This window comes from Falco punctatus (genome assembly GCF_963210335.1).
Source record: "Falco punctatus genome assembly, chromosome: 12".
In the NCBI taxonomy this organism is placed as follows: domain Eukaryota; kingdom Metazoa; phylum Chordata; class Aves; order Falconiformes; family Falconidae; genus Falco; species Falco punctatus.
The window spans coordinates 24,260,931-24,286,559 of NC_137592.1; the positions used below are offsets into that span (position 1 = coordinate 24,260,931).

A 25,629-nucleotide genomic window follows, 5' to 3' on the forward strand; every position below is an offset into this window, starting at 1 on the left:
TCCGCAGTTATTTTAGTGTTGACCTTTGTAAACTGAAATGGAAAAAAAATTCCTTTTAATTCCCAAGCGTTAAGTTGTTTAATGTATTATTTTTGCATACCAAAAATTATATTTTTTGCATACAAAAATTTAAAATAAGAGAAATTTCAGTTATATTATTTTAAATATATAGTGTCCCAGAAAGCTGGTGTGAATTATTTTATTTATCTTAGTAATTTTTTTCTGAAACTTAATAGTTTTCAAGTAAAGATACACTGAAACTTAAGTTAATAACAGAACATATCACATTTCTGTTTCCTTTAGCAGAAACATCCTTCAAATATGTTTATTCTGAAAACCCCAACAAGTGGAGAAAATAATATCACATTAAATAGCACAATCTTTTAATGTGTTCCAAGTGCTGTTTGTGGTAATTTTTGTCTTATAAAGCCTTTATTTTGAAATTTGAACAAGTTTTCAGGATGCTGCACCAAGCTGTCTCAGCAATAAAGGACTCTTGTAGAGTTTTAAGTCCAGCCCCTTTCAGGGTATGTGGCTTCTTCTGAAAACTAGATGCCCACAAAAATGTGCTTGCATTTAAAAAAAAAAAAAAAAAAAGAAAAAAAGAATTAATGAACCACCAGGATTAGCTGAATTGACCTTGATCCCATGAGCTGATCTCCTTGGGTTCTGTGTGGGCTTGTGGTTAACATGACCGTGCTGGGGTCCACAGTCATGTCCCATGCCTGTTTTCATCTTACATTTGTGTCAGCTGCATTCTCCCTTTTCCTTCCATTCATCTCTTAGACTGTGAATGAGACCAAAATGTGTTTTATTTTTTCCTCCCTTGAGGAAAAATGTGGTTTTTTCTTTCTCTCTCTTGAGGGAAGCCTGACACAGTTATGAATGACATGGGAGCAGTGTTTCTGTCATCAAACTGGCATCACCAAAATATCATCATGGCTTCTTACGTGATTAATTTCTTGTAAAAATATTTTACTTTAAAATGTGCTTTCTGTGGCTTCATTTTCATAGTTCAAGGTAGCTAGCTGCATTAAGTTGCACCTCCACCAGTAGCTAATTTAGTGTCTTTTTCACAGGGTTTTTCACAACTTGCATTGTAACCCCAAGAAACTAATTTTTCTACACCCTCAGGAATATGTTGTTTTATTTCAGCCAGATAAGCTCCTTGAGCTGTAACCTTCCTGATTATGTAGAAAACTGTTAAAATAAAGAAGCATAATTCCTTCTTTCTCTTCCAGAGACTAGAACATATTTAAGCTTGCTGTACCATTTTTTGACATAATAAATCACAGAGATGCAAATATTGTTTTCAGACAAATCTGAAATTCATTTAGACAAATTTAAAATTTATTAGCTAAGCCTATTAAGCCTGAATCAAATTTTATTCATTCTTTGAATCACAACATTTATAGACATTCTCAGTTCTGTGAGCTGTAGCTTACAGGTACTTTTAAGCAGGAACTTTTTGAGGGAGTTTTAATGTACCAGTTTAAGCCCTAAATATTCTTAGTCTTTCCCTTTTGCAATTCCTTCCGGCCTCTCCAAAAGGAAGCAGGAACCATCCCATATCTGGATCCTAACCTGGAAGCAGCAGGTGTTTATGCTTCGTAAACCTTAAAGCCTTGAAAAGATTGATAGACCAGCATAAAAGAAGTTGTTGCTGCAGCATTTTATTTATTTATCTGGGGATCCAAAATACCGTTGCATCGTTTTTTTAATGTACTGCCTGCATTTCAGATGTGAAGCATATCACAAATTGCAAATACCAGTAGCAGAGCTGCCTGTAGATGGTGTTTTCAAAGCAACGTGAAACAAATTACTTTTAAAGTAGTTAAAACATGAAGTGCAGGAACTGTAGTTTGTGTTGTTACCCTGTGCATATGTAATGCATATTAGTAAGGTGTCTGCCCATGAAAGCGCTAGAGCTTAAGTGTTCTTAAGTGTACAGGTAGTGCTAACTGGCAGGGTAAGGTCCTGTTGCAGTGCCACTGGGTCTGTAAGTCTGGCATTCACTGCAGCATTGCCTTTCTGCTTCGCTCTTGCCAGAAATAGATGTTCAGAAGCTATTGTCTCCTTCCACAGTAAAATCCCCCAAATTCTACCCGTACCCACAGATCAGAGGAATATTTATTACATAAAAGATCTCTGTGAAAGACCTCTGATCATCACCCTCCCGCACCTGTCCTGCACACGGGTACCCACCGGCTGTGGCTGAGTCCAGACGGGCTGCAGGAGCCCCTGGGTTGGGTGCGCTCCTCGCTGAGGGTTGCTCCGGTTCCCACTGTCCCCTTACAGCCATCTCCCTTCTGGCTCTGCACCTCGCTCCTGGAGGGAGGGAATATTTTGCCAGACTTTCTGCTGCCTGGGAGCGTTCCATCCCGTGACAGGGCAGCTCCCTTTTCTGTCGTTATTTTCTACCTGGTGGTTAAACCAACAGGACTTTTAAGCACAGTCTTTATCCTTCATGAGCATAGGAACAATACAGATTTTTTGGAGAACAGTGAACAAATTCTAACTGCCCTTGTCACTTCTTTGTTCAAGCAGGTTGCTTTCTAACTATATTTGCTGTTTCTGGTGTTTGGGCTTTTAAAGGATACCTTTACTTCAGATGAGCAGTTTATAGGGCCTACAACCTAGCTAGCTTGTATGCCTCTAAATGACAGCATTTCTCTTAGAAAGGGTGGCAGATATGACCCATTAGAAAGTCGCTTCTGCTGAGCAGCTGTCTGCATAATTGTTCCCCTCTTTAATCTCAAGCAAAGAAAGGCCCTCTTCCCTGAATGTGTATGTATACATGCATATATATATATATATACACACACAAAATTTATATACGTAGTCTGTTTGTAATGCATGTTTGGAAATAGAAATGTATTTCAATATGTTTCTACATTATTTTAGTTCAAGTAGATTGTGAACATAGTGTGAAAAGTGTTCTTCAATTCTTCAACGTGTTGAACAGTGCAGGTTATAGTCATATATTAGACAAACTAAAAAGAAAAAGGTGGAATCACAGAATTATAATACAAACATCATTGCAACCTCTTTCAACAGCAAGGCTCAAAAGCATGTGCTTCTGGAGGCTGGGGAGTTGTTTGCAAAGTGTTAAAAGAGTCCTAGTGTGCCTCTGAATAAAGAACTAGGATTTCCATTCTCTGTAAATCAAAGCTGAAATAAAAACGCAGCAATAGTGCAGTAGGTGGGCCATATGAGACTTATCCTTATACTGGAGAGCAAAAGAGTGCTCTTGTCGCATGGCAGCAGGACAGTGAAGGAAGAAATCCAGGCTGAGAAATGAATTTCCAGAAACTTTGAGGCACATTGGACTGTTTGACATCACTTGTTAAGTGACTGCTAGGAAGTACAAGCTAACTCCTGACAAGCTGGGTAATGAACGGCTGCACACTCTGTGTTTTGTCAGAAGCATAATTTGAGGTGCTTCTATTTCAATCTTCAGATAGAAAAGCTGAGAGTAACGAAGTGTTGTGCTACATCATTTCATAAAAATGAAGCGACTGGAAGATGGTACAAAAACATGTATTCGGAGCCTGGTGTGGAACAAGGAGATAAGCATTAGGGTGACTGGTTTGACACAGGCTTGTTTCCGCCTGATCTCTATGAGTCAGCGGCTGCCTACCAGGGGCTGACCTTCTCAGTTTATAACCTCTCGTGTTCCTCCAGTGGCCCTGTGGACCCCTGCTTAGTGGAGGTAGCTCTGTGGCCAACAGGCTTGCTTTTGTCAGCCATCTCCATTGGCTCCTTGCAAGGTCGGAGGACCAAAGGTTGAAATCCCTGACCTAGGAGAATTCTGGTTTTGCAAAATGACTGTTTGTTTTATCTCTTCTTTTGACAGAAAAAAGTCACCAAATTCTGTGTCTTAATCTGCGGGGGTATCTCAGCGTGGCCTCTTTGGACAGATATATGTGTGAATGCAGGGATATGATACTACAAAACCATGCAAATTTTTTTTACCAGAAAGCATTTCTAAGTTATATAGGAAATGAAAAGCTGATGAAATTAAAATGACATTTTATATTGTCACTCTCCTTTTCCCAGTGTACTGATTTCAAGCAAAAAGGTACAGTGTGAATGCAATGCTTACGTGTTTTTGGACCTCGGTCCTGTTATTGAAAATAGGGCAGGTCATGCCTGGCCTATCCACTCTGGGCTCAGGTGTCCCTGCCTCTGTCCTCTGATGCTCTCTGCTAAAGCTTGTTCCTGAATATGGGTGCAAAGCCGGGTGGTTTGGATGTAGTACACGTTAGGACTTGTACTCCAACACAACTCATGCCTATCCTAAGTTACAGTACAGAGCTAGCCTCAGAATCCATGTAACTTAAAAAATGGGAATTCTGTTACTAAAATTTTGAAATAAAATAATATATATTTATTATATAAAACATATATAATAATTTTAAATATTTTTAAAAAAATATCTCAGTTCTCTTTACTATCAAAAGAAGCCCAAAAATTTACCATTAGAAAGACAATTAATAAACCCCTGTTACTTTTACTGTAACCATACAATACTGTTCTTAAAACCACTGCACACAGAGGCCTTGATTGCATGCCATGTGCTGGGTGACCCCCCCCTCTGCTCAGTCCTCAGACATCTCATGTGAACAAAATATGAGACAAAGGCTTTGGAAGAAGGTAAGGCAGGTGAAAAAGCCTACATATTTTAAGAATTGAAACTGTCCACATTTCCATTCTAATGCTGACTGGTTCTGTAGTGCTGAAGTAAAACTGATTTTTAAGTAAGAATTTAGATTGCATATGGAATGAAAATAAGAAAAATAGAAAATTTGCTACTGAGGCAGTCAGTTAAGTTTAATACTGTAAAGTAATTTTTTAAAAGTAAAAAAATTCCCATGTTAAGATCACACAAAGTGTTAACAGGCTGCAACATATGATAAATGTACAGATTATGTAGAGTTTTCACGATTCCGTTTCGAGACTCAAAATACACAGAGTTACTAGTGAGTTAAGATAAGCTGAAGGGCTCAGGTGACAGAACGAAGTTATGAAGGAAGGAAAGAATCACATGCCAAACGTGACAAATGAAGCGGTTGTGTTTGCTCTAGTAGTAAGGCATCAGTCAAGAAAAAAGGCTGAGGACCAAGAATAAAGTGGCAGAGCAAACTGAATCTAGCAGCACTGACAGTGAATAGCATGCTGTTTGAACACTGAGGGTGAGATCCTGGTCCTCAGGGAAGTTAGTGGAAACCAGCTGCATGAGCCTAGTTTTTTTTTTTCTGGGCTGAGGAAATGTTAATGTCCAGTATTCCAGGTGGGTTTGTGCAGTGGATGTAGTTAGAAAGAAGATGCTACCCTGTAATTAGTGCCCTGCAATGTACATATGTTAGCAGTTATGCTGTATATTATTTTTTAAAATTATGCTTGGCAATAGTCTTAGATGAGGATCTGCTCACAGGCAGTGACCAAACAAAGAAGCAGATCCTCTGATCCAAAGAACTGAAAAGGCCGAAAAAACATTCAAAGACTTTATGAGATAGTAGTATTGATCTCGGTAAACCAGGAACCTTACCTGTCATCCTTGTTAGTAAGGAAGACTCTTACAGAAGACTGAAGCAATATAATGCAGCAGCTTCGTTAGCATTCAAGGGTGGCTCCTCCCAAACACAGGAGAAAGTGTAATAACTGTGTGTTTGGAAACTTAATAACCCAGTGATGAAGGCGGCATCATCTGGCCCTTTATGACTAAAACTATGTTTTAAAAAATCAATAAGGTAAATCAGTAAATGTACAAAGGAAGTCGGTGATAAATACTGGCAATGAATGTTACTTGTATGCAATGTTCAACAGATCTATTTAAACAGATAAATACGTTATTTAATAAGAAAGAGTCTTTAATTCAGAAAAAAAGAGGCAGCTGATGTGTCTGTAAGGTCATTAATTTCTTGAAGGAGACAAATAAGACATGGCAATTCAAGTGTTTTTCCTAGCCCAAGAACTTAGAAAATTACTTTGAAGCACATAAAAATCTCAAAAGGTAAATGCTTTTTAAATGATCCAGAAGTAAATTGCAGAACTTACTGCCACAGGATGACTTGGGTCCCAAAATACAAGTGAGCTCCAAAAGCAGTTAGATAAATTCATGGTAAAACGATCCACCCAAACCAATCTAAACACCATGATGCAGATGCATCCCCCCACTCACAAACTCCCTAAAACTGTGCTTAGTTAGAGCTTAAGAGGGTGTATGAAGAGGAAGCATCACTTGCCTTCTCACCCCGATTATTAGCTGATCGGCTAACATGAGAGATGCAATACTAGTGGCTAATTGTTGTGTTTTGTTAGGTCTGACCCAAAAAAGCAGTTTTGGGTTAGGTTGTATCTTTTTCCTGGAGGTCTGTAGGTGCAGCGTACTGCAGCTAGGGAATGCATAGCTGTAACGGACCTTTGAGCAGTTCCGACTGGCACACCTTTCGTGTAAAAGCCGTTGAGGTAGTATGGCTTCAAAAATGTGTGGTAATGATATAAAGCTCTGAAAACATTTTACATCTGGATCTCTATAAAATGTGGTCTTGCTAGACTGCCTAAACAGGTGTGTTGCTCAGAGTAGTGCGTTCATCCAGTACAATAAACTGTAATAAAACATGAATGGTCCCATAAAATTGCATCGATCCAGTGCTTTACCAAATGATGTCCTCACTGGAGAACGTGTTCCCATTTGCAGGTACAAGGACTTGTGATGAAATTTCTTAGTCCACTGAAATGAAACTGTACTCAAAATGTATTCAGTAGGCTTTATAATGCAGCACACTGGGGTTTATAAGTCAGAGGAATATCTGTATTGTGTAAATTATAAAATCAATACAAGGGATGGTTTTTACATGCTGCTTAGCCTGATGTGTCCCTTCTACACTAATGTAAACACCTGTCAGTATCAGTGCTGCTGTATTTGCTTTTGCCAAGTTGTACCTGATGTACCAACATAGATTTATTCTTCCAACCCAATGGAAAATTATCCCCTTCCTTTTCCCCATCCTTTCTCCTTTCTCAGTAGGATTGAAAATTCCATGTTTGATGTCTGCCTTTCTGGTCTTTAAAAAAAACTTGAAGTGAAAACAGTTGAATGTATAGAAGATAAACCTGTAAAGTCTGTGTAAAGATACCTCAGCTGGCTTTTTGTTGGCCACCCTGGGTGTTGCAGATGGCTTAGGTGCGGCAGCAAGGTCCCACTGGCTGCGGAGATGCAGCTGTGGACTTTAAAATGGCTACTTTGTGCATCTGAGCTTTGAAAATGGCAAACTAGAAATGGTGGATTTAAGCTGAGATCCCGTCTCAAAGATCAATGGCCTGGTTAATCCAGCGTTGGAATTTTGTCATTTCTGTCCAGATCAACTGACTTCAATGGGCACTGCTTAGAAACAGAAATGTTTTGCTTTGCAAATTAGCAATGTATTTTGAGGTTGACAAAATTATTGCTACTGTACAACGCTGCAACAGACTGCCTGTGCGGAAAACCTATTGCTGAATATCTTCATATGCATAATCCTTGTGGACAACTTGCCAAGCAGAAACTATTAGTTAGTTGAAATGCTCGTTTTGGCTTTGCTGTATTGCTTCCTCTGTTCTTTTGTTAAACCCTGTTTATTATTATAAGAGTCATGATTACGAAATAAGTCCTATTTTAAACTTTCAGAATGAAATAATAACTGACATTCCTTAAAATATTTATTGCAAATTTAAAAATACTTTTCCTTGATGTGTACTCTTTAACTCAAATACTAGTATGTGTCTGCAATAGAGATATAACTAAATAGGAATACTTTTTCTGATAAAAATTTACAGTAGGTGACCTGCTGAAACAGGACATGTTTCATATTTCTTGAGACTATGTCAGTAGTGGCAAGCTTGTTCATTTCAGCTGCTGGAACTGAATTTTTCAACAATGACATTTATGGAGTATATAGGTGTATAAACTTAAAGTTACGTGTTTGATATTTGACTGATATTTTTATTAATATAGTGAAAGTTTTATAACCATAAATGTAATTGTTAATCTTTAATTATTGAATTTTCTGTTCTACAAAAGTGTTTTAACTAATTTGAGTTAATTTGATCCAAAACAATGCATGGGCATTTTTGCTTGGAGTTTTAAAATGACTGTGTTTTAAGTACATTTGCTTGCCTAACTCCACAGGGGAATATTTTGGGAAACTCTTATTGTAAATCTCTGTCTAATGCATATTTTTCTTCACCAAGCAGTTGCAACAGTAAAAATAATTGTGTTTGCCCTCTAGCTAAGGTGATGCTGTTACTGACATTGTGGATTTTGCATTCTCCTTAATGGTCTGGAGTTTCCAGCTCTGCTGCGTGCTGAAGTGCTTGGGCTGTGTGCTGAAGATCAAAGTGTAGCCTGACTGAATGATAAAACTTGAGCAGAACAACACTGATCCTTTCCTGGTTTATTGCTTGGATTAAATAAGTGATTTAATCAGTTTACTGTGTAATGTATATTAATATCATTGTTTCATGAATATTGACAAAAATCTTTTTAAACTTGCAGCAAGTAGTGGCAGCAATAAATGCAGGAATCATACCTTTAGGAAACACATCTACTCAGATCAGTCACTGGGACTTGGGAAGTTCCTTCTTCTTTGCTGGCACTGTTATTACCACCATAGGTAGGACACAGCTTATTATCTTTTTATAGTCAATGGACTGAAACTCTTTTGATTTCCAGTGTGTGCATGTATTTGTCAATGGTAAATCTTCCACATCTGCTGGTTTAAAGTAGAGAGTTATTTTTAGTTGCAGGGGCAGAAATGATAGCTGTCTGTATGGAGCCCTAGCTGAGTAAATGATTCTTCCGTAGGAGAAAAATGTTGCTGTATATTTCTGTGAAGTGACTAGAAGAGGTTGTGGAAACATTTTTGGGGCTGGGGCGGGGAGGGGGGGGGGAGCGGAATTTGGTCAACTGTGTAATCACAAGTGTTAAATAGGGCATGATTTCAAGTGCATTAAACCTTAGCTGAGATGTATGGAATTTCAAGTCTGTATAATCCCATTCTATATTTTTGTTTTCTCTAAATTATGAAAGAGATGAGAAAATGGTAAAGATTCAGTTCATCTTACTGTGGTATTGATAGGCAGATTTACATTCAAACGCTTACTTTGAGGATTCTGTTGCACTCCAAGTCCAATGCTGTAGGGTGATTTATCTCTGCTCACAAGCTCAGGGAGTTTTCTGGATCTTTTCTGCATTTAGGAGCCACTGTCCCTCTGAGCAGTTGTGAGTAGGAGCAGCATTTGATCTTTCAGTTTCTTCTCTTTGACTACAATATAGTGGACATGGTATACAGTTCAACGATGTAGTGTAGCTCACAGGTCACAGAAGGGCTGTCCATGAAGGTGGGTAGAAATTTGAAGAAACCCAATGAGAAAAATTTAAGACCTAGCAATGTATAAGGAACTGTAGTGTTACAATAATTACCTCTACATAATATTTATATGCATATTGTGGTGGAAGAGGATGTTCTTTTCAAGTATGGTATGTACTTTTGTTCTTTCTTTATGCAGATGTGCATAAGTACTATATTTTTTGTGTGTTTAAGTGTATATGTGCCTATATATATGTGTAAATATTGTGTCTATGTGTAATATTTTTCCACATCTGGAGTGACAGAAAGACACAGGTTTAGTGAAAACAAAGAATGAAACTGTTACGTCCTTGAGCTTACTGATTTTATAGTAGTAGGTCCACAAGGTAATCAAAACTCCAAGTATTGAAAATGTAATTTTAACAGATTATAACCAAAAAAAGCGATAACCTTGAGAGGATAGCTTTACGATCAGTTTTATGTTACTCTCTTCCGACATTGTGAAGCTTTATGTTGTAAGTATCCATGGTCCTGTAGAAAGTGCTTAATATTTGTCTCAGTTTCCAATAAGGATAAAAGTTCACATCTGGAAAGTTTTCAAGGAATTAAATGATTCAACGATTATTTTAAAGCAGTGGAACATTTTGTTTCACCATTTTATTTCCAAGTAAAACTAAGGTTTTTCTAAATCAAAATGTTTCCTGATTTAATTTCCTGACCTGATTCTACTGAGTCCTGCTTAGAGGAGAGCGGGGGATCTGCAAAGGCACCCAGGCCTCTGACCCACTGTCCCCAAGAGGCAAGATAACCCAATAGGAAATACATTTGAAAATTAGTATTTCAGGTCATTTCCGCAAACCAGAGTAGTCAGAATCAGGTCAAACTAGGCAACTGTAAATGTTTCTTTCAGGTTTTGTAGTAGCAAACTGAGAAAATCTGGGGGAAAAAAGTCTTCCATAAAATATTTTGGCTTTGGAGTAACTGTTTTTCATCAGAGAGCCTTTTTGACAGGACGGTCCCAGTCTGAGCTTTGTTTCTTAGGACCTGAGGACACCTGAGGACAGCACGCTTACGTGAAAGCTGTAGCGTGGTTGGCATTGCCTTACTGCCCTGAACCATCTTCCTGGTGGTTCACAGCGCTTGCGGTGTGACAGCAGGTGGAGGTGTCATGAAAAGCCCTTGGAATTGTGACTTTCCCAGGAAAATGGTGACAAGCATAACAGTTGGGTGTGCTTTCCTTTATTCTTTATTTTATTATGTGCCATCAGGTGATTTTGTGTTCGAACAGTGTCTTTTCATGTATGAGTAACCTTTTGAAAACGAAGGCGTTCCTTCCAGTTAGAGGGCATATGGTTATCATATAACTTGGTATTTTAATTTTGCAAAGAGGGTAAAAATGTGGTTTATGAGCATCTCCAGAGAGCTGCCATAGGTTTCAGCCAAACACTAAAGGTACTTTCTGTGGACAAAGACAGGATCTTATAAATTCATAAAACAACTTTACAGAAATAATTTGTAAAAGGAATTTTATAAATATGAATAAAATTGGTAAGTATCATGTCCTTTAGACTGTGTATCTTAAGAAGTACTTGAATAGAAGAATAAAGGACTACTACCATTTGAGAAAATGATAGCTTTCCAGTGTTGCAGCAGATTCTCTAGCTTTCCAAACCTCGTATTACTATAATTTTATCATTTAGCCCACACTCCTCCTTGTGATATCTCAGAATCTAAGAAATTCAAATGGAACCAATCATCTGTTTACGGACAGCATTTCCCAAACCTTTCTCTAATGAAAGTCAACCCCTTCTTTATTGACAGTGGTGCTTGCATCCCACAAATATTTGATTCCTAGGGAGAGGAGGTAATAAATAAAGCCTTTAGCATTTGCCTAAGCACTAGGTTGTTGTTTTACAGTTACTGTTATTACTGTATCACAGTAGTGATGAACACTGAAGTGAAAGATTTTGACTGTGTAGTTTGGTGGCTGTTGGCACCAGTCCAGAACCCTCTGTAGTTTCTTGCTCTTCTGGGTCCCCTGTAGGCTGCTGAAAGGCGCTGTGACAGTGACGTGTATCTACTGAGTTTCAAAGCCAGCTCCCAAAAGCAGAGGTAACACTAGAGAAAGCATGGCTTGATATTTAACCTTTTTTTAATTCTCTTATAATCCTTCATGTTATCCGATGAATGTTACAGTGCATATTATAAATTTAATAAACGCAGTTTGAATAGAATACATCTATCATAGTGCTACTAGATCTTTCCTAAGAAGTGGATTTAGTTGAAAGGTCAGGGTCAAACAATTTCACAATACTTTATTCAGGAAAGATTCTTTGTAGCTTTTTTTTCCCCCCAAGTCTGAGTAGGTTGGTTTGAATTTTGCATTTACTACTGTGCAACAGCATAAAACTTGTCTCAGGAAGGGCCCTCACTGGTTATAGGTTTGGCTTGCTTAGTTAGGTGTTCTTGCTTGTGGGTATATTTCTAGAACAAATACGCCTCATCTCAACAAAGATACGTGAAACTACATGATTACTCTGTGTGTATGAAACAGTTTCAGACAGTCCCTAAGAGGGAAAAGGGTTACAAAGGGAAACAGGAATGCTGAAATTTCTGTGAAAAATATTGTTGTGCTGTTCCCTGGGATACTGTGCATGCTGCAAAGCACAAAAGATACTCTTTTTTCTACCTGAAAATGTCATTATCCAGTCAGTCCTATTCTAAGACCACATGCCCAAAGGAAAGGAAAAAGAAGGTTGAGAAGAAAAGCAAGAAAAAATGGTAACTCAGTTATAAAGCTGGAGATAGTGCTGAGAGGAGGGGAAAATAATCTTTATGTCACCTCTTTTTATTCTGAGAACTCATTGTTGGGGCTGTTCATGTTTTTTTATCTTCTAGATCATTCCCTTCAATAGGTAGCTTAACTCAGAAAGGGGGATACAGACACAACCTGTGCACACCCCGCTTCCCCCCCCCCAACAAGTTATATTTTAGGGCCTGAGAAAGTTTATAGCAGGGTAGAAAAGGACACCTCTCCTACTGCAACTTGAGACCCGTATCTAGAAAAATGAAAAAAACAAAGTGGACATGCCAAGGCCTTGAGCTTAGAACTTGTTTTCCCAAATGACTGCTGCCTCAGCACATAAAAAATATAGTGTCAACTGTAATATGAGAAACCATGTCCTGAAAACCTCTACCAGACTCCTATGGATCTTCATCTAAAACAGCTGTATTATTTCTGCTGTTAATCCAGCCAGTCTACGATGACTTCTTCAAGCACTGCAAGTAGACATATAGTGGAAAGGGTACTTACTCAGACTCCTGGAAGATGGAACAGCAGCCATTGAGCACGCTGGGAGTGCCAGCAACCTCACTGGTAGCTGTGGCTTGGCAGAGAGCATCCTTTCAAACAGCCATGTCTACATGGGGGTGAACTCATAGGGCTCCAGTAATACCTTAGCACTCGAGGATACTTTGCAGCCATATCGAGGTCCAAATCCAATAGCTGCTAATAACTGCGTCTGCAAATCAGAAGAGGAAGGACACATCATGTCTTTTGGTATTTTCCCACTTTTTTTCACAAGCACTTGATTTTTGAACCCAAACTTCTCATACACACTGGAAACCTCTTGAGAAGTTCAGTCATGACTAAAGTGTTTCACTTAGCTTCATGGAGCTAGCTATGGTAGGACGGTTATGCTTTTTGGGTTCGGAAGCCTAGCAACCATTATTAAAGGGTGTAAAGGAACATGAATCTTTTTTAAAAAAAGAAAAAGAAAACAATTGTAAATATTTATGTTTTGGTAGACAGTTGTGAATAGCAAGCAGCTAAGATTCTGAAAAAAAGATTAATATTTTTGACTAGAAATCTGAACTTGATTTATTAGTTATGTAGCTTCAAATGCAATTTCACTCTAAGGAGTATTTCTTTCTGCCATCTTCCCACTGCCAGTACGCAAGATTTTCTTGTGAAGGCAGCGTATTTTAAAGAGTCTTATTACATTGCTTATTGATAATATTGATCTTGCTGTTAGGTCTGTCCCTTCTGGCACCATTTCACTGCATTTTTGAAATACAAAGTAACAGAATAAAGTGTTGATAAATAAAATAACTAAAATATGTTTGATGTTATAAAAAGAAAAACCTTGTTGATAATCAAATGTGTTACCTATTACATCAGATAATCATAAAGATAAAACATTGCAAGTGATGCTGAAAAATGTCTTCCCTTAGTTTGTAAAAGTAAGAAGCATCACATACTTAGGTTAGACTAGTTTTGTTTTTTTGTTTGTTTGTTCCACCAAGTAAGAAACAGAGCTATCAAGGAACAGCCTAAAAATTTCATTTGAAAAGATTACTCCAATTTGCTTATCAGAATATAAATGCTGGGATTTCTGTTTATGTATTTGAAAGGGAAGCTAGAAGAAGCAAGCAAAAGAGAGTAAAGTGCAAATGCTGAGGTGATTGAGGAGGGGGTTGGTGAAAAGCTCCTAAAATTAAGAAACACCAAATACATTCGCCTGAAAAATATTCTGATATGTGATTTTCTCCATCACACCACTATTCAAAACTGCAGTTGGGACTATGATTTAGATGAACTTGACTACATGGTGGGGTGGGCATTGGAGTATATGGCTTCAGAGGACCTGGTTTTTTTAAGGCTCCTCAACTTGAAGGTAATGTCCTTTGGTTCCATTTCCAAAGCAACAGGTAAAGCTTCGTTAAGGCAAAGTCGTGGCTCTTGTCCTCCACGAACAGCCTGGATGCATGTCTCCAGATTTCATACCGCTTCTAGCAGGGGTGTGTGTCTGACAAAGCTGAGTATAAACGGTTGATAAGACCAGCTGCAGAGCAATGGAGAAAAAAAGTGGTTAAGGTTTATGGTCTGTGAAAATGGCGTAGTGAGAGACATGCTGAAGAGGTCACTAGGGAATGAAGTGGAAATGCTCCTTCCATCTCTTACTCTGCCGAGGACTCCACTGAAAACTCCTGCTGTCTTACTGTGATTTCATGTCAACTCTCAAAGCGTGTTAAACATGTATATCTTACCTGATAAATTGTCAACAGAAAGAACTCTTGTTTAAAAAAAATAATGGCCCTGAGATCTCTTCAGAGTTCAGTCTTTCCTCTAGGTTAGCGCTGTGCTTACCTTCCCATCCCTATGCTGTTGTTCTTAATAGATGATATTAGAGCTAAAACAGCTTCTTAGTCACTTATTTGTTCCATTCTAATTTATCTCCTTTGCTTCTTTTGTTGCTTCTGTGAAAAAGTGACTGAATTTGACCCGGTTACTGGCTGTTGACAAATAGTGGTTTACTTGTGCTCTGGAAAGACCTGTTAGGATTTGGCAACAACATTCTCCAAATACTTCCTCTGAACAGAGCATGGTCTCTCCCAGGACAGTAGCAACTAAACGAGATTTCCTCTGTAATTATTTCTCCCAGGAACAGTGAGTAGAGAGTATATTACCACTATGCCCTCAATTTTCTCCTGCATTTGTTCAGGCAATGAGAAAGAGGGCTTATCTGACTTGATTGCTGAGAAAATAACGGTTGGACTGTCGAAAATTCAGAAGTAATAATTAGAATAAGACTGCTGGAAGCTAGGAAACCTGGAACAGTGGTGGAGGAAGGACCATGGTGAAGGGCTGAAAGGAAATGATCCTATATGAAGAGCTCAGTTAGAGCTATTGAAGGCTTGCATATTAGAAAACTTTGAACTAAATTGAATGAGCAAATCAGAGAAAAGATATTGAGCCTTGCTGACCAAAACTACTGAGACTAAGAGGAGAGGACCACTTTTTCCCTGCCCATGCCAGAATACTCAACAACACTAAGGTTAGCTCTGAAATTGAAGAAGTGCAAGTCTACAGGATGATACACAGCTTTAATTACACAGACAGAGAAGTGATATTTTTTCTACCAGCCCCATTTTGATACACAGATATCTGATGTGCAGGTATATGGTAAACTGCAAGCACTTGCATGTTCTGTGGGCCATATTAATAACAAAAAGGATCTGCTATTGCTGGTGATATTGTTACTTTAAATTATTAGCTATATTAGAAAAGCTTAGGGTGTTGTAGCCTCTTAGTAGCGTGGATGTACAAGGGAGTTTTTGTTGACCAGATAAATTCTGAATTCTGGACAAGAAACTTGGCAATGGATGGTACAAAGGGATACTTTCTCTTTAGGGATGGTGGTGGCATCAGTGACATTTCATATCACTTTTCATATCTTTTTTGCACTGATCTTATTTCACACATTTTTAGTCATTTAATCCTGATTCAGAACGCTGTGAACTACTTTTCTTGTAACACTGAGTTTCCAAATATCTTTATATTCTGGAATATTTTTTCCATCCACCTGGGATGTTTTTCAACATGGATGTGATTTCATTAAGAACTGGTTTTGTCAAAAAAGCCTTTTTAATTTCATTGATAAACCTCCTGCTAGGCAGCACTGATGGTTTTATTTTGGTGTGGTGCGTATTTATTGTTTGATCTCGCAAAGCAAGGAGGAGGACATGTCATTTTTGCAGTTTGATGTCCTTCACGGTCTGACCTTTTAATCCTCCTTTTCCTCAAAACCAGCAAAAAGTTGTGTTAAAACAAATTGCCAGGTATGCAGCTTTCCATCACTCTTTTGTGCCTTCTGTAATTTCCTAAACAACAGACCGTGCTTAATGCACTTCTGCTGAGGTTTTGCTGCGGAGTGAAAATGTCAATTTGTCAGTTGTGACACAGTCCCAGATTTGCACTATAAATAAGCACTGAAATTTTCTCAGCGTACTCTGTTAATGCTAGTGGGCTAATGGAACTGGATTTTGTTTTCTTTATTCAGATTTCTCATCCCCAGCTGATCAATGTAGGGTTTCTGAGCCTCCCAATCATGTCCATTTTAATGTCCAGGTTACAAAAGCTTGTTGTTATCAATAAAGGAAGGGCTGCCAGGAAGGATTGCTGAATATGGATATGCTGTTTGCAGAATGCTGGAATGAATGAAATTATTTCCTGCTTCCCTTTTTGTTTATTTTCATAATTGCATCAGGAGTGGTGCAACCAACTGTGAGAACCTCTAATCCTATAAGCAAATAGAGGGATGGGATTTTGGAAACACAGAAAAAAGTGAATAGTTTGTGCTTTGTTTCTACTAAACAAGTAGTAACAAAATTGGAGTTACTATGTAGGGTTTAGAGGTCAAAATAAAAGCACCTGTATGTAGTGTGTATATCAATCAGTATGATCTGGTGTCAAGTTCCCCTTTGACCATGTGGAGCTGTTTACCTTTACGTGCTGCTTTAGTCACAGGTGTTTGCACTTACTGTTCAGTTGAGCTTTTTTTTTTTTTTTTTTTTTTTTTTTTTTGAGACTAACAATGTAAGAGTGGGGTTGTAACCTCCTTTGAAGCTGACTGTCTCAGCTGGAGGTCTTGCCTACAGATCACCATGGAAAGTAAAGTACTTTTTAGGTGCCTTTAGCAAAAGTTCTGGGTTCTGAAGACTTGAAGATACCTTGCTGAGCAGTTTTTCAGATCTGGCCAAACAGCATATTGTTTCATACCAGGTAAGAACCTGCTTAATGTAAGTCCCTCTCTATCACGTTGACCTGAACATAGGATGAAGTGGGTTTTCTTCTTAGAAACTAAGATCTGAAGATGATTGCTTGTGTTGTATTGAGGTTTTGCTTGATTTAAACCTCACCGGTATATCTATCTGCTCACAAGTCCCAGGAATGCCCCTTGGTACTCTGACTGGTTGGAGCAGGGCAGGAGCTAGTGTTCACATGGAACAGCTGTGCCTTGATATTCGGGTGGTGTACTGAATTGGAGATCTAGGATCTGCAGAAGAAAAGGGTCAGTTGTCTAGGATAGACTCTGTGCCCCCTATTCACTCAAATGTTTGTATGTAAACTGCATTTCACAATCCCTGACAACCAGGATTAAAAAGCTGATGGATTCAATTTCATTGATATTTCATTGAATGATAACTACACATTATTCACGCGCCACCCCCCCCACCCCCCCAAAGGAATTTAGACTGATAGCCTGGAATGGTTTAAAGATTTCTTGACGTGAACTTCTAGTGGTATAAAATCTGGTGTGTTGTGCCACCAGCATTATGGATTAAAATAGCATTAAATTATCACTACAGTGCAGGAGAATATCCATTAGCATTTTATAGAAGTGTTTCTTTCTTATACATTGAGAGCTGTCTATATTTTATGGATTTCGCATTATTGCCAGCAGCTTAGTTCCATTTAAAAAAATGAAAACCAAAAGGGAAGCTGGGTAGAAGTACAGGCAAAGGGGAAATTAACAAAATCCATTAACATTTTTCAGTGCTTTTTTTCTCTATTGAATTGTCTGATGCTTTGGAAAAATCTCACCCTGTGGTGTAATCCTTTTTGCAAGAGCTTCCTCAGCTGGTATGACTGCAAGCAAAGTTCTAGCCCACATCTCAGTGTGGTTAGAAATCCATATTTTTCAGGAGCCCAAGTTTGTTTCTACAGTAATATATATGTATAATCTGTGTATGCAGTGCTTAAGTTAAAGAAGATAAGAAGTGATAAAAATTGATGTGAACTGCTAATGCAAGTTGTGATCATTGAGTACAAAAGTTATATTCTGATGACTTCAGTTTTTCATTTGGGAGGAGCAGACATTTACAAAAGACACACGTTACTTACAAGTTAATAGTAAGATAGATGGTAAAAAGGACTCGGGGGATGCAGATCTTACACAACACTGTAGGAAACCCCTATATATGTATTATTTACCCTCTCCTGGTCATGCTGGGCTTCACCGATGAATAAGTGCTTTTCCAGGTATGAAAAAAAGGGATGTAAGCTAAAGGAAGGAAAATTGTTTGCTACGTGCTAGCTAAAAGCACATAAATAAGTGTGGTAGTACAACTATCAGTCTGTAAAACATATGATGAGTTGCTGTCTTTGTCAAGGTGCTCTTATATTGAGTACTAATGGTTAAAATTTTAGTCTAGATTTGTGCAGCATGATCAGAAACAATAATACCTTTTTCCTTCTAGTTAATTTGCTTTCTGAAAGTCATCCTTTTCTAGGAAAGACAGCCTCTGATATATTTTTTAAGAGAAGCACTTAAATACTCCTTAATGTTAATAAGACATTAGTGTCTAAGTTTTTGGCTTTTGGTTCTGTGGGGACAAATCTGCAGATGGTTTTACTGTTGTGGCTTCACTAGAGATGTGTTTTTCTCCTTTTTCTGCACTTGTGTGGGATTCTGATGTGTTTTGCTGGACCAGTAACCAGAGCCTAGACAATGCCAAATTTAATTAAAGAAAATACATTACTTCATTTGGACATCTTTGCTGTAGATGTTTCATAGCAACGGTGCAAACTGTGTAAATTCAAGCCTCGTTTGTTGGATAGGAATTTGATGGTAATCATGGTCCCAGTTAGACTCCCTTACCTGCAGTGATCCTTAAAACCAGTTGTCCATCCGAAATCAGTAATTCGGTATGGCCTGATACTGTGGAGTATCTAAGTAGTAATTTAATACTTAGATGACTAGGCAGAGAGTATCAAGCAGTATTTCTATCTTGAGGATTCAAATATGTTACAAAATCTATCAAGGCTAAGGTTTTGGTTTTTTTTTTTTTAATGCTTTGAATGTAGCTACGTTTTTTTCATTCCACAGAACTTGTTATTCTTTTCTATAAAACATATGTTTAAGTTCTAGTATCCAGTGCTAAAGCTATAGCTGGTTAAGGACATGATTTAAAAATGGTGGTGGTGCTTCTCACCTGCCAGAATGTCATGAGGATGCCTGAAATTGTAACCAAATGGAAGAACTAGCTGCAAGAGGGCTCTTGGGTCCTTCCTTGTTGCTGATAGCCAGGCTCCAGCTGTAACTTCTGAATAAGTGCTTCCTTGTTGTCATCCTGGTTTGCTGTACAGATTTTTTTCATCTCACTTCCTTTCTCCAGGCATATAATCTGAATTAAATACTTCTGAAGAATGGCTTGGTGACACTTGCTACTTACTGGACTGACAAATAAACTCTTTTCTGTCACTGGGGTTAGTTGTACAACTAATGGTTCAGGAAAGTGTTTTGTTTTTGGTAAAGTTCTTGAAGGATCAGGTCACTTTTATTGTATGTGAGCATTTTGTTAACCTGTGAAAACTGTCACCATCTGAGGAGACTGCATAGGAAGGAAATTCCCTCCTCTTGTTTACAGTTGTTATTTCTTCATGTCCAAATTCAGAATATTATAGTTGCCTTTTTTAGTTCTTCAACCCCCATGATTAACCATAGCGAGGGTTATTTGTTCATCTCTAAGTTTTGCAGGCTTTCATTCTGAAATTCTATAATGGGATCACGTATTAGTAATGACTTGCTCAGTTTACTGGCATTCCTTGGGTAGTGTGGCACAAAACAGCTATCAGGGAAAATGTGGATGTATGGGTGACATTGATTCACAGGTCTTTTTTTTTTTTTTTTTTTTTTTTTTTTCTGTATGATGCATCATAGCTAACAAATGATTGCGGAACCAGCGTGGTGTTTGCCATCCACTGTTCTAATCTCTTTGCTGTTGTGTTGTTTTGTCTGTCTTGTTTATTTAGATCACAAATTGAAGCAACTATTTTGGGTCATAATGGTGACAACACAATCAAGTATCCCAAGGGTCTGTGTTGCTCCGTTTAACTGATGGCACGTTAGAGAGAGATCTTCCAACATACAGTTAAAATTGCAGAGCTAGGAAGTAAAAATTAGCAATCAAGAAAAATCCCTGCATCAAAGTTCTCTCAGATTAAGGTTATGTACTACTTCTAATTTACATAATCTGATTTTATGTGATATTTGAATCCTAGTTCAAAAACCTCTCAATCGGCTAACTTAAAAAGACTGAAACTTTTTTTCAATGTAGTGGATGATCTTTTAATCTTACTCTATAATATTTTTTTAGTTAAATAAGAGTAAGAAATGTCAGAGGCTATTAAAGCCTCTAACTTCAGCTTTCAAGTAGGTAGCATTCTCTATAGAAAATAACTTCAGTAACTTTTAATGGCCTAAAAAGGTCTTTGATTATATATTGTTGGCACTCACTCTAAAGTCATGTTGCAGTCTGAATGTAGTCTTGGATTTGGACATAAATATGCTGAAACACATTTGATGTCACCAAATGCTTTTAGAAATGTGCCAACATCGTTGCTGAGTTAAACCTTTTCTCCTCTTCAAACTGACTGGGAGATACCAAATCATGCTTTTATTGCACCACAGGTTGATGAACTCTGATCAGGAAAGCACAGATTATTTGCAAAAAGTCAACGTTCAGGCTTAATAAGCAACCATGATTACTGCTTGGAGAAATGGCTGCAGGAAAATACATTTGCTAGAATTTGGGGAGTGTTAGGGCACCAACAGCCACAACAGTGCTGCTGGTGAAGGCAAGGAAACTTCTGCTCTCTGGCTTGCTCTGTTCCTTCCCTGATGTAAGAAAGGATGGATGTGAAAGGAGATACATTAGGGGCTGTAAACTTTGCTCTACATTTAGGGCAATTGGAAAGTGTAATTCAGCAGCCTGAGAAAGGAGACCATATGTCTGTCTACTGTCTGGTTAAGAACTGTCCGGAGAAAAATGTGCTTACCAGAACAAGAATCCATTATCTGATTCACTGCTCCATTACAGATCATCAAGACTGAGAAATTCTTAATTTTGGTGTGTCTCATTATAGGATTTATTGAGATTTGTCTGAGCCCTGAAGTGGTGTTTTCTTAGGCTACATAAAATGTAATTTAGGTTTGTATTTGCCTGAAATGCCTTATTTTGTTGTGAGATGGTTTGTAGATCATTTGTGTGGAGAGACATCTATAAATTTGTACTGACTTATGACAGAATCTTAATAATTTTGCATTTTAAATCTGTGCTTGCAAGTATTGCATGCATGTATCTGAACTTTTGACTGTTAATTGGTCATTGTTGTTAAATTGTTCAGAATTTTCATGTCTAAAGACAAATATGAAATACAGATTTGATTATTGAACTGAACTGAGACTCTCTTTTGTTCACGATAGGTCAGTGAAGATTTGGAGAAGACATTATTCTTTGCTCTGTGTTTTTTATCTTGTAATCATCAAGCTATGCTTTTCTTATGGTTGGGTAAAAGGAGGGTAACCAGTGTGGTTCTGCAGCAGTAACAAGAGAAGAAATGAGTCAGTGCCATCAGAAATGCACGCATGTTATAACTGAGCAATTGCTAGTAGAATATTAATCTCAAAATAGTGTTAGATACGAGTAAAGATACCGAAATGCAAGAAAAGGATTTCATTGCTAGATGTCTTGTTAAAGATACAGATTTGCAGGTGTCTCTGAAGCTGCAGTATTACCGATAAAGTGGCTTTTGTAGGTCTGGCATTAAAAAAAAAGTGTATCCTTCTACTAATCCGGTTGACTTTGGGTTAGTGTATGGAGTAAGATACCAACATTTACTTCTTTCCTTTTTTTTTAATTGATTTATTTGCGGGAAAGACATATGCTTGCATGGAGTGCTTCACTGGTGGGATGAGACACAGGCACTGCATGTCCAAGTATACAGTATGAATTGTCTTGGACTTTGTGCAGTAGATAGTTTTGGTATGAAGGAACATGAGTGTTGCAGAGACCAAGGATCATGCTCCATTTTAAAGGGTGGAGCTTCAGGAGCTGTAGATGGCAGGTACCTGGTCTTGGAGCTTGATGTATTAGAGCTTGTAACAGAAATGAACATTTGATATCTTAAGTTAATTTTTTTTTTGTTTCCTTGAAATAGTGATGCATAGGGAAGGCCAGAGTATAGTTCCCTCAAGCACAGTAGGAGAGATGTGTTATGTTGTGTGATGTTCTGCCACCCTTTGAAGTTACCAGCTCTGGCAGCTGCCCCTGGTGGGTAGTGAGGTTGATGAACCTACATGATAAAGTAGTATGGAAAATATTAGATCCTGTACACTAGAGAGACTTAAAGTTAAAATTCACCCTTGATGTCAGTAACAACACTAGGGAAGGAGAGGTAGACAGGAAAGAAACTGGGAATTAAAGAAATGAATTTAAAATTAAATTTAAAATCATTCTCAGATGACTCTAGTGAAGACCACTGGGAGTGGCTGTATGGAGGAGTAGATTGTAGTAGGGTATGATCACTATTTCTTGGCGATCTATTATGTTTGGAAGAATGTGTTTTGTAGGGATTTCTTCTTTTATGAGCAAGTCTTACTACATATTGATAAAACCACAGCAAATTATGATGGAGAAAAATGACTATAACATAACTAGAATTCAATAACAGGTGATTACCTCTTTATAAAAAGAGGAATGATTTGTAGGGAAAGGCACTATCTTAACAGAGCTACTCAAAACAGCTGGAGGAACAGATAAGCTTTGTGGGCATAGCTGAGGAAGGCCTCATTTACCCAAAACGCTGTAGTTTTTGTAATAGTATTCAGTACTCCAAAACATTTTGCTTTTTTATCATTTTATCCCAATTATGTTCTTCTACCATCCTGATTATAAAACAACTATTATTAGGCCTCTCTATGAAACGTTTGAACTATCTTGTAGATATTTAGACTCATGTCTCTGCTTTTGTGATAAAACATTTTAAAATGTTTATTGTTTTCATTTAACTTTTAAAATGAGATTTCCATAATGATATGCTGATGGATCATCATACAAATACCAAGTGCAGAACTGACAGTGGAAGTGTAAAGACCCATCTGTGCTACTCTTTCCCCCCGCCTCCATGTTTTATGCCTGATATTTAGAACACCTCAACCTTAGTGGTTGCCTAATATTTCTCTGTGAGTGGTAACTTACAGAGACTAATTAGAAATAATAATTCTTTCCAAAATGTGCTGAAAATAAGAGATCAAATGTAGAATAAATTAATTCAGAGATATGATTCATAAAAGGTAATGAAGCAGTTAAAATTATTTGTCAGTCAAGAAAATAATTTGTAATACATTGGCTTCTATATTAGTGACATCCTTTCTTCAGGCTCTGGCTGGCTGAACAAGTCTAGTACTGTTCTCTGCAGCTATGATGGGGCAGTAGAGGTGGGAATCAAAGAAAAGAACACAAGGGCATTCCCCTAGAACTAGCAATAAAACAGAGATGGATGATACAATGGGACCCATATTGATCTCTTATTAACATCAGGAAATTTTGTGTTTGAGAGAAACAGACCCGTCACGTTTAACTGGGTAGCTTTATACTGTGGTGCTTCGTGAACCCTCTTTTGACAGACGTGTGAATGAATGTGCGTATATATGAGTATATAATGTTATCCATCATGAAAGCAGCCTGCCAGTCTTGGGCACGTGTGAGTTCGCTGTCAGCCTGGATGCATGCAACAGTGAGCAGTACACCTTTGCTGAGTACACATCCTGGTGATGTGTTTCGGAAGGGCAATAAATATGCTGTGGCATCTTTCCATTGGCTGGCCATATAGTCCTGCCAGTTGTAAAGACGGTTTGTGTGCTGGATGTAAAGATAGAACTACTTCATTCTCATCCATATGCAGAAAGTTCAGGATTTTTCAGAAGATTTTGTGATCTGCTTAAAGCACCTATTTCTAATGATGGGATAGAAGAATGAAGTACTGAAAGCTGTTGGAAGACGTGAAGGATTGTTAGAACAGCGTGTTGCTAAGTAGTCACACAGAGTGGATGAGAACTTCAACTGCCGTCCTCTCTGAAAATGCTCCCACAGAGATCTGCTTATTAACTAACACCAAAAACATCATAGCAGGAGAAGCTGAAAAAGTGGCTGGGATGGTGAATGCTTTATTGATGAGGGATCACTGGACACAGAATAGTGTGAAGTATGTTTTGGCTGTGGGGAGGTTATGCCTCTCCCTGGCATGTGACCTTTGCAGAAATTGTAGAGGAGACACCTACCATAAGCATCAATGCTGGGATGCTCCTCTGAGTTCTCTGGAAGCCCAAGTGGGTGTTCTTCATCCTGTGCTGGCTGCTTTCCCCAGCACTCGTGCCTTCTCTCCCTATTTAACATCCTTTTCATCTCGGGTTCATCTACACCCACTTTCCTGTCTCCTTTTCCACCTGTCCTCCCTCTGAAGTCACCTGAACTAAAAAACTTGCAGAACTAACAGAACACCTCACCCGGGAAGGCAGCAGCCTGCATCTGAATGAGGAAGGGGCTTTGAGACAGCAAGTGGCATCATTTGGAGCTGCTGCTTTTTATCGTGAACATTTTAAAAGCTTAGTTTTTGGGCTAGTCCAGTTGTGAACCCATAGTGATAAAAACCTGTCACATAACATATTGCATATGGCACTATCATTAACACTGTAGCTAAATACTAAATCACAAAGAAATTTCTAGGGAAATGAAAATCTGAAGATTACGGAGAGAAAAGCAGATTTGACAGTATTGATGCATATGGCTGGTAAGTCTATATATGAGTCGGATGGAATCATGTCCACCCATGAACATTGAAAAGTAATGCATGTGCGTTATGGGGTGTAGTGAAAATGTTAGGTCCTGAGCCTGCAAAAACACCTGTGTGTGTGCCTGACCTGAGGGAGCACAAGGAGGTTCTCTGTGGGCCAGGACCTTGGATAACTCCTGTGGGCAAGGGATGGTTTTGAGGCTAGGATAAGGTGAGACATGCCTGGTGCTGGATCCAGTATTTGCAAGTTCAGGGACGTCTAACCCCAGATTTTTTCTAGCCTTCTGTTTTCAGTCTGCGGTAGAGGCATATGCTTCTGAAGTCTTTCTGTACTCATGACATTTTGTGCTTCCTGTGAGGCACTCTTTGGTAATGTTAATAGAAATTAATTTAAATACACTGGAAAAAACAGTATTTAAAATTTTTTCCTTCAGTCTGGGGAATACCACCAAGGTCCAGTGTAAAGACAGTTTTACTGAAACTACCTCTAGGTTACTTGGCTATGTATTCTTTAATATTTCTTCAGATCTATGCCATTCTAGTTTTCTCTTCTACACATTGGAATCTGAGGAGTTTGTTTTGATACGGCTGAAGCCCTCTCTCCCAATTCTTGTCCTTTCAAAATTCTATTTTTCATAGAAATTATATGTTTCTATAGACTGCCTGTCTTTCAGTCTCCTTAAAGCATGTAAGTTCAGCAGTCAGCTAATGTGTACTTCACCAATGGCTCAGCTGCTGCCCACGCTTCCTGTGTTTTGGACACTTTCCACTGAAGTCCCACTCAAAACTGGTGACGATGCACAGATGCTGAGGTCAGATCTTCGAGCACTGCGTATACTGTCCCTGCCGACAATGCAG

The 25,629-nt window shown here is 38.3% G+C and overlaps 1 protein-coding gene across 1 annotated transcript in view; it reads left to right on the plus strand.

The window, feature by feature from the left end:
* KCNK2 (potassium two pore domain channel subfamily K member 2) overlaps positions 1-25,629 on the plus strand; it is a 183,577-nt gene that overhangs the window by 111,678 nt on the left and 46,270 nt on the right. The window contains exon 6 of the mRNA XM_080408486.1: positions 8,540-8,657. Coding sequence (XP_080264612.1) covers positions 8,540-8,657 — 118 coding nt within the window. The remainder of the gene's footprint in view (positions 1-8,539; positions 8,658-25,629) is intronic.